The sequence below is a fragment of the Populus alba genome, chromosome 3, assembly GCF_005239225.2.
Source record: "Populus alba chromosome 3, ASM523922v2, whole genome shotgun sequence".
Taxonomy (NCBI): domain Eukaryota; kingdom Viridiplantae; phylum Streptophyta; class Magnoliopsida; order Malpighiales; family Salicaceae; genus Populus; species Populus alba.
This window is the reverse complement of record NC_133286.1, coordinates 11,723,982-11,737,239: the sequence shown is the minus strand read 5'-3', so window position 1 is coordinate 11,737,239 and position 13,258 is coordinate 11,723,982. Positions and strand designations below refer to the sequence as shown.

General features: G+C 30.6%; 3 protein-coding genes across 3 annotated transcripts; 2 read left to right on the top strand and 1 right to left on the bottom strand.

The window, feature by feature from the left end:
- The first annotated feature begins 125 nt into the window (after positions 1 to 125).
- Positions 126 to 1,657, top strand: LOC118062928 (small heat shock protein, chloroplastic). Its single transcript, XM_035076817.2, has 2 exons — positions 126 to 586; positions 994 to 1,657. The coding sequence occupies exons 1-2, from the start codon at positions 352 to 354 to the stop codon at positions 1,413 to 1,415; spliced, it is 657 nt and encodes a 218-aa protein (XP_034932708.1). The 5' UTR covers positions 126 to 351; the 3' UTR covers positions 1,416 to 1,657.
- An 843-nt stretch (positions 1,658 to 2,500) lies between these two features.
- LOC118062926 (uncharacterized) lies at positions 2,501 to 4,223 on the top strand. The gene is made up of 3 exons (XM_035076815.2): positions 2,501 to 2,891; positions 2,981 to 3,088; positions 3,734 to 4,223. The coding sequence occupies exons 1-3, from the start codon at positions 2,654 to 2,656 to the stop codon at positions 4,063 to 4,065; spliced, it is 678 nt and encodes a 225-aa protein (XP_034932706.1). The 5' UTR covers positions 2,501 to 2,653; the 3' UTR covers positions 4,066 to 4,223.
- A 4,227-nt stretch (positions 4,224 to 8,450) lies between these two features.
- LOC118062925 (uncharacterized) lies at positions 8,451 to 9,424 on the bottom strand. The gene has a single exon (XM_035076814.2). The coding sequence runs from the start codon at positions 9,252 to 9,254 to the stop codon at positions 8,568 to 8,570; it is 687 nt and encodes a 228-aa protein (XP_034932705.1). The 5' UTR covers positions 9,255 to 9,424; the 3' UTR covers positions 8,451 to 8,567.
- Positions 9,425 to 13,258: the final 3,834 nt, after the last annotated feature.

The following is a 13,258-nucleotide window of genomic DNA, read 5'->3' as shown; positions in this document are numbered from 1 at the left end:
AATTATTATGTTTGGATTTGAAGTACTCATTTTCTTTTTTGATAATTTTTTTTTTAAATAACGAAATAATTATATGATGAATAGAAGGATATACTTTCATAAGAAAAGCCCCAGAAAATATGAAATCCGGAATTCTATCGTGTAAAAAAAGGCGGTGAATTCACTTGTGTGCTGATGAGGTAATTGTAGAACATTGTTTCTCCACCGCTCTGGAACTTTCGGTTCCCCTCTCTTTTACTCGAGGATGATTTCTAAGCTTCTTATATAATTAAACCCACCCACGCCTCCAAGTTGCCGCACCACCTTGAACCCCACGCCAAATTAAGCAACATTTCTCCAGTCCAAAACAAAATGGCAACATCTGTCGCTCTAAGGAGAGCCACCGCTTCTCCTCTGTTTGCTAAGCTCACTAACCCTGTTCGTTCCGTCTCTGTTTTTCGTTCCTTCAACACTGATTCTCAGGCTCAGGTCGCCAACACCGGAGACAATGCCCCAGGTGACTATGGTAGGGTCGAGCTTGATCGTCGCAGTTCCTCTGATCGTAGCCCTGCTCGCCGTGGTGATACTACTCCAAGCTTCTTCTCAGGTACCTGTTATATTTAAGCAAGATTTTAAATTACCACAACTGCCTGGCAAGAAATCACAGGTGATCGGACTTTTCAACAATTGAGTGAAACACCTGATCATTAAGCACTTTTCAACAATTGAGTGAAACCCCTGAACATCAAACATTTTCAGTAGTTTCATTTGATGAGTAATTAGAGGACAATAAACTTGAGGCTTCTTATCAAACTTGGATAGTCTCTTGTGATTTGTTTTAAGTTAATTCACTCATATTTCCTGCAATAAATTTTCCATAGGAATTTTATTACAAATATCTTTTGATTTATCTTGTAGTTTTTGTATATAATGCAACACAAGGAAAATTATCCAATCCAATAAATGAAAGATCTGATTTATTTATTTAATATAAATACTTTTTTTGGTACACAGATGCGTTCGATCCATTATTCCCAAAGAGGAGTCTAAGCCAGGTCCTGAACCTAATGGACCAGTTCTTGGACAACCCTTTCCTTCCGGCCGCCTCACGCGGTGCTGGAGCTTCGATTGCAAGGCGAGGTTTTGATGTGAAGGAGGACGAGTATGGTCTTTTTATATGCATGGACATGCCTGGGCTTAGCAAAGAGGATGTAAAGGTGACCGTGGAGCAGAATACCCTTGTCATCAAAGGCGAAGAATCGAAGGAAGGCGATGGGAGTGGAAGGAGGAGGTACTCTAGCAGACTCGAGTTGCCTTCAAATCTTTACAAGCTTGATGGGATTAAAGGTGAAATGAAGAACGGTGTTTTGAAGTTAATGGTGCCTAAAGTGAAAGAGGAAGAGATGAAGAACGTGCACGAGGTTAAGATTGAGTGAGGTTTTATTATTTGACAGTTGGTTATGTAGGGGATGTTCTAGCTCTGTATCTTCGTTTGTTAATCTTTCTTTATGGTTGCTGCTGCCGCCATGGAAGTCCTGTACTGCGCAGACCAAAAGGTGATGTTTAGATGATAAATAAATTGTAAATTAAGCTCTATTTATGCTGACTTGATTCGTTATGTATTTCATATAATTCAATGAGTTATTGATTTTTAAAAATAAAAGAATATGTAAAAATCAACATAATAATTATTAGATCTTGTGATTAATAATTAAAAGTGCAAGTGAATTATTTATAGAATAATTTAAATTTAGTACATTTAAGTTTTGTTCTATATGATGAACTTAATGCATGTAAAAATTTAAAATTCACATTTAAATTTAGAATTTTTATAATATTATGCATTTATTTATTTGTGATTTTTTAAAATATAACTTGTGTTATGTAAAATATATTTGTGATTGTCAAGGATTGTTAAAATAAAAAATATATTTATGATCAACCTAGCCAAAAGTTTTTAAAATTTTTTATTTAATAGTTGTATCATATTCAAATTTTATAATTAACCAATTTAAAAGTTTTTATTCGAGTTAATTTTTTTTTTGAGTTTTTTGATTTATTTTGTTTATGCTAGTTTTTAAATTTATTATAAAGTCTAGAGGATTGCATAATTAGTAATAAGATTTTGGTTTAAAATTTATGCAATGATCCTATTCAACATAATTTAATTTTATTAATTTTTGTTGTGTTTTTTATTATGTTGTTTCCATCCTTGTCACTTTATATTAGTAGGTTTTGTTTAGAATATGTTTCGAGATACAATTGAACCGTGTTTCTAAAATATTTTGATTTTTTTAGGTTTTTAGATTATTTCAATATACTTGTATTAAAAATAAATTTTTAAAAATAAAAAATATTTTAAAATATTTTCAAAATAAAAATCATTTTAAAACATAAATTTCTATCACATTCTTAAAAATACCTTTAATAGCCATGGATAAAATTCTTTATATATCTAATTATCTGATCAGGTAGGCCCTTTAAAATCACAGGAGCATATCAAATTTTTATATACTGGGCTCCGCAAATCCCGTACCAAAACAATATCCTTTTATGGAACGCCACCGGCCCTATTAGCTGAGAAATTGCCTCCTCGTCACATTTCATAAACCCTAAACCCTCAAAAATAAAATAAACCCACCCATCATCAAATCAATAATCCCATTCCCCTGTAATGGCTTTCTCAAGATCAGCACTCATCTCCAGGCTTCTCCGCTTGAACCACCCTCGCCCCGCCGTTACCGCCGCCCGCTCTTTCCACGCCACCACGTCCACGCTCAGCGCTCCACCCAAAGATGACCCAGCCGATTCCACTCAAAGCCTCGAACAAAACGAAGATATGGAAACTCTTGCAGAGAAAGCTTCAAGAATGATCAGTGATATGAAGGAGAAAATAAAGTCCATCAATCCAGGTTATAATCATTACTAATTTTTTGTTATTTATTTAGTTTCTGTTTCACTGTAAAAAATGTAATAGTTGATAACTTTAACTGCTTGTCAGATTTTCAATTTCCGAATTTTGATAATCGTGAAGACTTTGAAGGCCTAACGAAGACAGCACATAGGATGGTCAGTGATATGAGAAAGAAAATAAAGGCTGATCATCCAGGTTATTTATCTCTAATCACCATCTCTTTTTGTAAATTTTGTAGAGCGATAATCATGGGCAGATTCTGCATTTTTTTCTTAAATGTTTCAGTTTAGGGGTTTAAAAAAGACTAATTATTGAGTTGGCCATGCTTTTATTTCTTTGAAGAATTTTTGGCCTTTTATTTTAAGGGTTATCTCACTTGTATCTTCTAAACTTGCTTGTTTTCTTCAGTGCTAGAACCTTTCTTTGATTTATTTTATTGATTAACCCTTGGATTATCTTATATTTATACTATAAAGTTCTAGTTCTCCCTTTGAGTTTTGAAGCGATGCTATCAGCTTTTTCTTTCTTTCTTTTTTATTTTGATGTCGATAAATTTTGAATGAAAATGTTATACGCTAGGTGTAAATTTTCAAAGTACATGATTTTTTCTGTGGTGGTAGTAGAAAATTTTCTGGGAGAGTTTGCTAAGAGAAAATATTGCTATTCATTTCGAATTATATATAAATTCCACTTATAAAACCACCCCTGGTAATCATTGTTGTTCCAAGAGCATGGAGGCTAACAATGGCTGAGCCAGGGCTTTTTTCTGTAATGGACTAGTAATGCCTCCCTCTAATCAATATTTTGTTTATGTGTGTTTTGGAATTCATTCAATTTCAGAAGTTAGCCCAAAATTTTGGGAGGTGCTTTACTGGCATCCCTTTCAAGATGAAGGAAATCAACTTCCATATGACGTCAAAGTGGAAGATGATTGTTGGTATGGGAGGGTTGATATGCCTGGAATTGGAAGCAAAGGAGTGAGGGTGTGGTTTGAAAACAACACTTTGCATTTCAAAGGTGAAGAGAAAGATAAGGGCCCGTTTCATGGTGCTAGAAACTATTCAGGCAAATTTAATATCCCTGCTAGTGAGTATCAGATTGATAAGATTAGTGCTGTTATGAATGATGGGGTGCTTAACATTGTCATTCCCAAGATCGATGGTGCTTTATAATTCGTACTCTATTTTTTTTCTTAGTAGTTGGTTGTGAATGATTTGAAGTTGGTTATAGTTTAGAAGACCCCTGTGATTTCTGTATGTTTTAGCAATGCTTTCTTTCATGTAACTATATAGGCAGATGCTTTTGAATGAGTGATTTTTTTTTCTTTTCAGATGATTTGAGAACATTATCCCAAAGTGTTAATGTATTGAATGATTTGCTTGTCTAACTGAATTGCATTCCTAGTTTGTTTATCAATTTAACTGCTGATTTGGTGGTTATCTAGCATTAAGTATTCATACGATATACAATGAACCAGGCTTCCACATCATGGTTTATAGTCAAAGTCCCTTAAAAACATATCTTTAATGTCAATTGTGTTTTTGTTTGAATTGACATTGGTTATGATTCAAGTATGTTTGCATTAAAATGGAAACTGTTTATTGAAGGGATTTGTTTTTTCATTGAATCTTCAAGCTTTATAGTTTAGAGTGTGGTGAAAGTGTTTTTGTAAAAATAATTTTTACATGTGTGTTTAGGATTTTGCAAGCTTTTTTAATCGTTGTATGAAAAAATAGGTTTAAAAAAGCTACAAAATACAGCTTTTAGTTAGCCAAGATATTTTTTTTAAATAACATATATTAATTAACCAAATATTTTTAATTTTTAAATATGTGTTTAAAGCAAAACGCCCCATGTTAAATAAAAGATGGCGAGCCTTTATTTTTTGTTGAATTGCATATAAAGAAAGCTAGCTACTCCTGGAATTCTTGCATTTCATCAAAGTTTCACGATGGTACATGCTGTATTTGTTAGATTAATATGTCAAGTAATCAATAGGTGGGTTATATATAACATTATTATATTCATGTAAATATATATTTATTATTAATAAATGTTTAATTTATCTTTAATATTTATATAATATTAGATTAACGAATCTAATATTTTATTTATGAATCTAGAGTAAAGATAAAGTCTATCAGACAAAAATGCTTTGCAAATAAAATTATAAAGTTATTATAATTATAAAATTTTTATTTATATCAAAGTATTGTTTCTAAAATGTTTGTGGTCGATATACTCTTAAATATAGAATATCATTATATATATATTTTTTTTTTTTATGAAAGGAAACAATTATTCTTATAAGCTAAGATATAAGAGATGTCTAGAACTACTATATAGATGCTTGTCAAAAAATATGTACATTGAACTGACTCGCGTGAGTATTTTGTAAGGAAAGATCACTTATATCCATGAAAAAGTTATGTGGTTTTTTAGACTCGAGATTACCAAGTTATATTATATAAAAAATGTTATACTTTGATCTTGTTACAAGTTATTTTAATCGAGGTAACGAGAGGTTTGACATTGGATATAAAATTGAACTATATAAAAATACTTGAGTGATTAGAAGATGATTCATTACCTTAGATCAATCACGAAAAATATTTTGAAAAAATCATTGGCTAATATGGAATGAGATTTGAAAAGAGTTTCAAATCTTATTCAAATGATCAATGACTATAATATAGAAAACAAATATGATTTAACATGACAAAAATACTTTATGTTTTAATATTAAATTGAAACATTATTAAAAAAAGAACATTAATTAAACTGAGAAATCAGTCACTAATGATTTATAATGTAAAACACGAAGCAAGGCCTTGAGTAAAAAAACTAATTAATCATGAAATGTATTTAGAAGTCGAAAGCATGAATACAAATTACATATATTTGGATCTAGGGTTGACACGTGGCCTAAATGTTGCATTGGATTCGGATGGGAGACTACTTTCAAAAAATCTATTTGCCTAACTAGCCCACAATCAATTAGCCTCCACTATAAGCCTAGTGTTCATACAACCTAACAATGCAACACTCTTGAAAAAAAAAGATCAGCCTACTCGAAGACACAGACTTGGACACAAACATTTTAAAAAACACAAGCCTAGACAGGAGAAACTTGACTTTGAATCATTGCAACTACTCTCTGTAAAATAAGTATTTAGCATTAAATACTCTCGCATTATTCCATCATAACCAAGTCCATAGAACAATGTTAAGGATTATGATATTCCAAAAAATCCAAATAGCTTAGAAACACGGTTCTTGGGTTGGATAATTGGTTAATCAATTAATCTTAGTAATCTCATATATTCTTCTTAACCAAAGTAGTTAATAATTTGTACTTGATGCTTAGTAGGCCAATGTAGCTTATAACTAATACCTGCAAAAGATCTCATCTGGTAGATATGAGAACTCTCAAATGCTTAAGGAAGTATCTTTTTAAAAAGAAAAAATACAATAATATTCTAGAAAGAGATGTTATGGAAATATATATGTAGTAGAGAATGAAGATTGTAAGACTTTATTTTGAAGGATCCATTATGTATTTATAGCTCTAAATCTTGTCATTTTATAGAGAGACAGAGCTGGAGTGTAATTTCACCTTTGATATTTTGAGTTGTATTGTGAGCTATATTCCACTAATTTTGTCTAGCTAAAAGTTGGAGACATGAGAAACCATGAAGGATTTAATACACCTAAGGGTGTTGGTGGAGTGTAAATTTGTTTAATTAAGCCTATTTGTTGAGAAATAATTCCTCTAAAATTTATGTAAAAATCTATGAAATTGATGATGTTAGATAGCCTACCTTGTTGGCTTGGCAGCGCGTTAGGCCAAGTTGCTGGGTCTAGTAGGCATCAAATTCAGATTTTGTCTGGGTCTAGCAGGCACCAAGCTTAAGTTGCGCTTAAACCTAACTAATTTTCAAACCCACATGCTGGGCTTGGTAGCACCAGACCTAGCAACAATTTGATTTGGCATTGACCAAACTCAAATTGTGCCTAGACCTATTAGGTGCTAGACCCAACCATATTTTGGGTCTTGCTTTGGCCAAACCTAACAACACTTGGGTTTGGCCAGCGCTAGACTCAGCTCAACTTGCTTGAGAATATAAGAAAAATATTATTTGTATGTTTTTCTTTATCCAATATTTTCTTGGAAAGAACATATATAAAAATATACTGATAAATCTTAATTCATCATAATGGATGACCTTCATGATAATATCTTTTTCATTAAAATGAACTATCAATCATATGAGGCTATTATCTCAAATTATTGTTATTAAAGTAAGTATTATAGTGTGTTCCTTACTCTACCTCTATCCGTATGCATGTTGGTATGGTTATTAAAGTAAGTATCATGTTAGCATGGTTCAAGGCTATATAAATGATCTTGAACAACTAGATAATATAGAGTATAACTTCATAAATTCTTACTCTATGAGCTTTAATGCCAAGAATTATTAGTGCATTTTTTTTTATTATCTTCTTTATTATATTTCAATAAACATAAACACTACATAGTCTCCAAGACTCTTATAATTTGAGATAAAACAAGAAAGAACAGGAGAGGAGGTGTGAGAGGAAGGGGAGGCTATGTTTTGAGAGGACTGAGTAGGGTTTAATTTTAGGGTTTCCTTTTATACTTGTTAGCATTTTATAGTAGGGTTTAATACTAGTTGAACTGGTTCAATTTTGCTAAATTGATTTTAGATTTTTAAAACCGAAATCAAATCAAAGTTTTTTTTAGGTTTTTTAATCGGTTAATTCGATTTTTTTTCTCTGTTTGGTTATTTTAGTTATTTTTTTTGTTTTTTTAGTTTAATTGGTTTTTTTACTCACTCTTAGTTTTTATCTTGGTTAAATTAGGTTTATAATTTTTTAAAGAGAGAGGGAGAGATAATGTGATTGGAGAAAGAGAGTTTTTTGATTGTCTATTTATAGGTGTTGATTATATATATAAAGACTAGTTTAGTCATATCATTTGATTTGAAAATTTTGATTCACTAGTGTAATTTTTCAAGATATAAAAAGAAAGCAAAAAACAATCAAACCAATAGGAAACTCGATATAATTTTCTCTAATTTAAATATTGGAGAATCATGTATTTTGGCAGTTACTCATGATTTTCAAGTTCAATAATTTATCCTCGTTATTTTTTAGCCCAGTCATATTTCCTTGGAAAGGCCTTGATCCAGTGGGGTTTTTTTTTTTTTACTATGTCAATACATTTTATTATTTGTTTTAGATTTTTTATGTCTTAGTTTTTTTTTTAATTTTGTAAATATTTGGTACCCACAAAGACACACCTCCCAATCTTACCTTTTCAATATTTTCATTAGAAAAAATTCATTATTTTCAGAAAATGCTTCAAGAATAATCTAAAAGAAGACATACTGCCCCTCCAAGAAAAATAAAAAATCCAAGCTCCTCGTAAAGAAAAGTAACTAAATATAAACGTTAATTTTTAAAGGAAGTCATGAACCATCCCGTTGAGGAGCACCCTGTAATGTCATACATCATGACATAAAGAACAAAAATAACCCTGCTTGCTTGCATACATGCGTGTGAAAATGATGGATAAACATACAATATGGCTCTCTGAGAGAGGGAGATCCTGAAAACAATACCTCGTCTGGTATATGGTTAAGTACCATCCCTAAAAGCAATCGATATTGTTCATGTTTTCATCGGAGAAAGACTCGTTAACAAGCTCTTGCAGAGCAATATCGTCCATATTGAAAAGCCCATAATCAGCCGGCATCTCTAAACGTGGTCCAAGGTCACCAGAAACCGAGAAGTAAGCATTGCTATTAGGAAGATTATCAAGTGAAACATTGCATCCTTTGTCCTGGTGCAGTTGCTGTGCATTTTGCCTCGGTTGCTGCATCTGAGATAGTCGTCTATGACAATAACTGTTTCCAAGAGGCTCCGTTTCTGCAGTAGCACAGCTATGGTTCTGTGCACTTCCGAGTCCAAAATTCAAGTTGATTGGGCCCTTGTGGCTCCCAAATGAAATTGAGGTACTCGGAGGACAGCCAGTGAATTGTTGCACTAAAGCTCTAAAATTAGCAGTGCTGGCATTGATGAGGGTTGCTGGCGTCTTCTTTGAAGCTCTAGACCTCCTTTTGACTGGCTTCGACACACAGCCTTGAGGGGTCAACCTCCGATCACCAGTACTTGATGTAATCGATGAGCTGCTTGGATTTATGATATCAGATGCACCACTTGCTACAACAATGGTGGCATCCGAGAATCCAAAGGAAGATGTTGCCTGTCTATGAATGCTGGCCTGTTGATAGAGTTGCACCCCATCGCTCGACTGACTAGCCATAGTGTCACTCATGGTGGCTTTGATTTGTACTCTTCAATTCTCGGTCTGATGCTGTATCAACATGTGTTCTTTAGCACGGAAAGGAACAAACATGGAGGCTAGTCATATACATCCCGAGGAGACAATCTTCGGTCAAAGTAAAAGTGCATACTTTTCACCATTCCTCGGGAGAGAAACAAAGACTGGGCCACTTCGGGCCCAAGTAAGTGTATGTAGCTTCCTCGAAGCAACTTCTGTTTTCGTCAACTTAGACTTATAGCAGGTTGTTTTTGGAGCTATTCGAGATGGTCTTAGCATCTTGTTTATATTATTAATATAGGATCATCCGAAGGATATTTTATTGCATGCATGGAATCATCCTAACAATGAATTAATTAATCCTACATATATTATTGTACTAAATCATTTTTTTTCCTTACACCGTTTCCTTTGGATGGACCGAGTTTAACACATAGTTGTGAATCAAATTAGAGTATGGATTTTATATAGTTTTCATATCTTTCACCAGCATATAGATTTATCATTATCTCTATAAATTAAGATCCATAAAAAATGATTTGATTTAATGATGTGTCAAGTTATTTAAATTATTGCTAGGTCGGGGCTACATGTGCAGACAGATAAGTCTCCATCGCAGTACTAACTTTGATTTTTCAACCCAAGAAATCGCGTCAACTCGTACATCTCTAGCATAGCATGTACACCCAAGTCTCTTTTGACTACAATCAAACATCCAATTGGGCTGTCCCTTCAATACAAGAAACGTCAACAAGCCATTCAATTTCCCTTCTTTTATTTTTTTTTTATTTTCTATAAATATGAAAAAAAACCCCTCCATCCCAGATAATTAAAGGCAGCTTAGTTATCAAGAAAGATCATTTTTATCAAATTATCAAAAGTACCTTTGTAGAATCAGAAGGACCCATGAGTGATTAATTTTTCCTTTCAACTTGGCTATCTAATGGTGTATATATTTAAGTAATCAATGAATAATTAATTTAACTCTTAATAGCTTGTTTAATATAATAATAATAGTTATTTTTCAAAAATTAATTTTTAATACCAATACATCAAAATAATCTAAAATAATACCAAAAAATTATTTTTTAATAAAAACACTTTCCAACCATAAAAACAAACATATACGTAATCTTGTATAACTAATTCTTATTATATTAAACAAGCTATTAAAAGAGTATTTGAAAATGCAATGCAAACCGTGTTTCTAAAAAAATTAATTTTTTTTTGTTAAAATTTAATATGTTTGTATATTTGAATTATTTGATGTGCTGATGTCAAATATGATTTTTTAAAAAAATAAAAAAAAATTATTTACATGCATTTTCAGCACAAAACGTTATTTAAAAAACAACTGCTACCACACTACCAAACATACTCTAAGAGTTAAATTATTAATGTGAACATGGTAATAATAATGACGTTATTTGTCATTAATGTATTTCTTAAATATTTTTACATGAAATAGGACATGTAGCAGGAATATCAACACGATCAACAATTCATTAATTTTCACGAACTTGGTTTTTTTTTACGGAACACCCATCATAGATGTAAGTTTCTTGGAAGTTCCAGCTCTTATATTATCAATGTGAACATGTAATTAATTAATGAAACCAGCTAATACAAGATGGGTTTGAACATAATAAAACCCTATTCAGTATTCGATTTTGTTACAAATTGATGACCTATAACTAATCTCCAGAACATTTGTGCCATCACCCTGACCTTGCAAATTAATTAAGTAGGAATATCAATTCTAAAAATAAGAATTAACTACTTATATTTTAAATTACTTTTTAAAAGTAATAAGTTTGAGTTCTAATAAACTTTAAATTACTGAATGCTTACATGATTATTAATTTTAGAATCTGGTAAAATTAATTGAGATAAATATAAATTAATTAAACATTTATATTAATAATAATAATAATTACGTAGTAGCATCAGAATAATCAATAATTAGCGTTCACAAATGGATCTGAATGATGATATCGAAGTTTGTGACCTAGCATTGATGTATTTCTGATCACGTTGTTTAATGGATTAGGTAGGATTATGTTCCCACCTGATCCAAATGGAAACGAAGTAAATGCCTAAAACAAGGCCTCTACAGATCTCTAAAATTAAGAGTCAATTCAGGAAATATGATTCCAACATGGTTTAGCCATCAATTAGCTTGCAAAGTAAGCAAGTGTAAAAGATGTGGTTTTGACCAAGGGTCATTTCCAAATTCCCATAATAATGTTTGAAAGAATTGTCAAATATCCTTGGTTGACAGATTTGATATATCCAAGGACTAATTTGACAAAAAATCTAATTAATTTGGTTATCGTGCTCATATGTACATCACTGAGTTATCAATCTTTATTAAAATAATATTTTTTCTAGTTTTTTAATTTTTTTTTATCTAGATCTAATTAAGTTTGCTAAGTCAATTAGATCACTAAGGATTTTTAATGTTTTAATTAAGTTTTACTAAATTAACATTTAATCAGATTTAATTAAAACTTTGATTTCTAAAATTTTAGATTAAGCTCAGACCAGATTTAACAGTTATGATTACCAAAACCATGTTAAAAAGTTTCCCCTTCAATTGATCTTTTTCCTTTTCTTCTATATTCAGCTGGTAGAGTTCTTTCTTCCAACAAAAAAAAAAAGATTATTGCAAGTCAATTCTATTATAAGTTCAAAAATTGAAAAAACAGGTATGTAATAATTTATATATATTTACCACTCTGATTGTCAAAATCCAAGACTTAGCATGATATATCAATTTCCATTTTAGCTAAACTATATTTTTGCCTTTGTAGATTCTTGACTGCTCCACTTCTATCCCCATACTTTATAATTTCCTAATATCACCCCTATTGTTATTAAAAAGTGCCAATTTCATCATTTATTACCAAATAACTAACAGCAAGCTCACCTTGTTTTGTTCATATTTTATTTTAGCTTTTCTATTTTTTCCTCTTAAATCCCCATAAAAATGTTAGAATCTCCATAAAAACACTTAAAAAAAACTCAAAAACCATAAAAATTTACAAAGTAAGGTATGTAATTATTCAGAGCAAAATTGGAACTTTAGTAAAGTAGAAGGGTAACGATGAAAACATTTTAAACTATATAGAAAGAAGTGGAAATCTCTTCGGTTTAGGTGACCTTATGCAATTACGTTGAAAAAGAAAAGGAAAGAAAGAAAGATGAAAATAGAGTTAATTATAACTTAGATCCTATAGTTTAACATATTTAATTAGTTAGTCCTTACAGTTTTTAAAAATCATTATTTTAATCCTTTTGGTTTTAAATGCACTTGTGACTTGGTCCTTTTGACAAGTCAACATTTTTTTTTTTAATATTATTTTGAAGAAAAAAAAAGGAGAGAGAGAAGTTGAAAATTTTACTTAAACCATATTTGTTCGCTGGAAAGTGTTTTTTTTTTTTTAAATAAATTTTTAAAAAAGTGAATTATTTTTCGTTGTTTGGTAGTGTTATAAAAATAAATTTGAAAAATATTTTTTAGTATTTGGTTATGCTATGAAAAATAAACTGAAAAAATAATTTATCAATGAATTAATTTTTAAAAATTTATCTAATATATGAAAATATTAAATATAAATATATAATCACTTACAATAAAAGAATTAAAATCTAAAAAGTGTATTGATGAATTTTTTTATTATATCATATATTCATATATAGCTTATTTTATAAAATATAACTATATATTATTTATAAAAAAAAATCTTATTTTCATTTTAATACTTTATATTCTCGTCTTCCTCATATTCATTTATCCTCCGTGTGAATAAAATTTTCACTATACTATTGTTATTACCAAAGCACTAGAAAAATAACAAAGCACTAGGAAATTAAAAAACAAAATGAAAAAACAAGGAAAATGAAATTACCAATAAGAAAAAAAGGCTAAAGACAAATAAAAAAAAAATAAAAGAAACAAAGCGGTTGTTTATAATAATAATAAAAAAAGGATGAAA

Excerpts from the sequence above, each read along its gene's own strand:
- LOC118062926 (XM_035076815.2), top strand. The coding sequence starts at position 2,654 with ATGGCTTTCTCAAGATCAGCACTCATCTCCAGGCTTCTCCGCTTGAAC. Across the intron at positions 2,892-2,980 it reads AATAAAGTCCATCAATCCAG|ATTTTCAATTTCCGAATTTT; the intron begins GTTATAATCATT and ends ACTGCTTGTCAG. Across the intron at positions 3,089-3,733 it reads AATAAAGGCTGATCATCCAG|AAGTTAGCCCAAAATTTTGG; the intron begins GTTATTTATCTC and ends ATTCAATTTCAG.
- LOC118062928 (XM_035076817.2), top strand. The coding sequence starts at position 352 with ATGGCAACATCTGTCGCTCTAAGGAGAGCCACCGCTTCTCCTCTGTTT. Across the intron at positions 587-993 it reads TACTCCAAGCTTCTTCTCAG|ATGCGTTCGATCCATTATTC; the intron begins GTACCTGTTATA and ends TTTGGTACACAG.
- LOC118062925 (XM_035076814.2), bottom strand. The coding sequence starts at position 9,254 with ATGAGTGACACTATGGCTAGTCAGTCGAGCGATGGGGTGCAACTCTAT.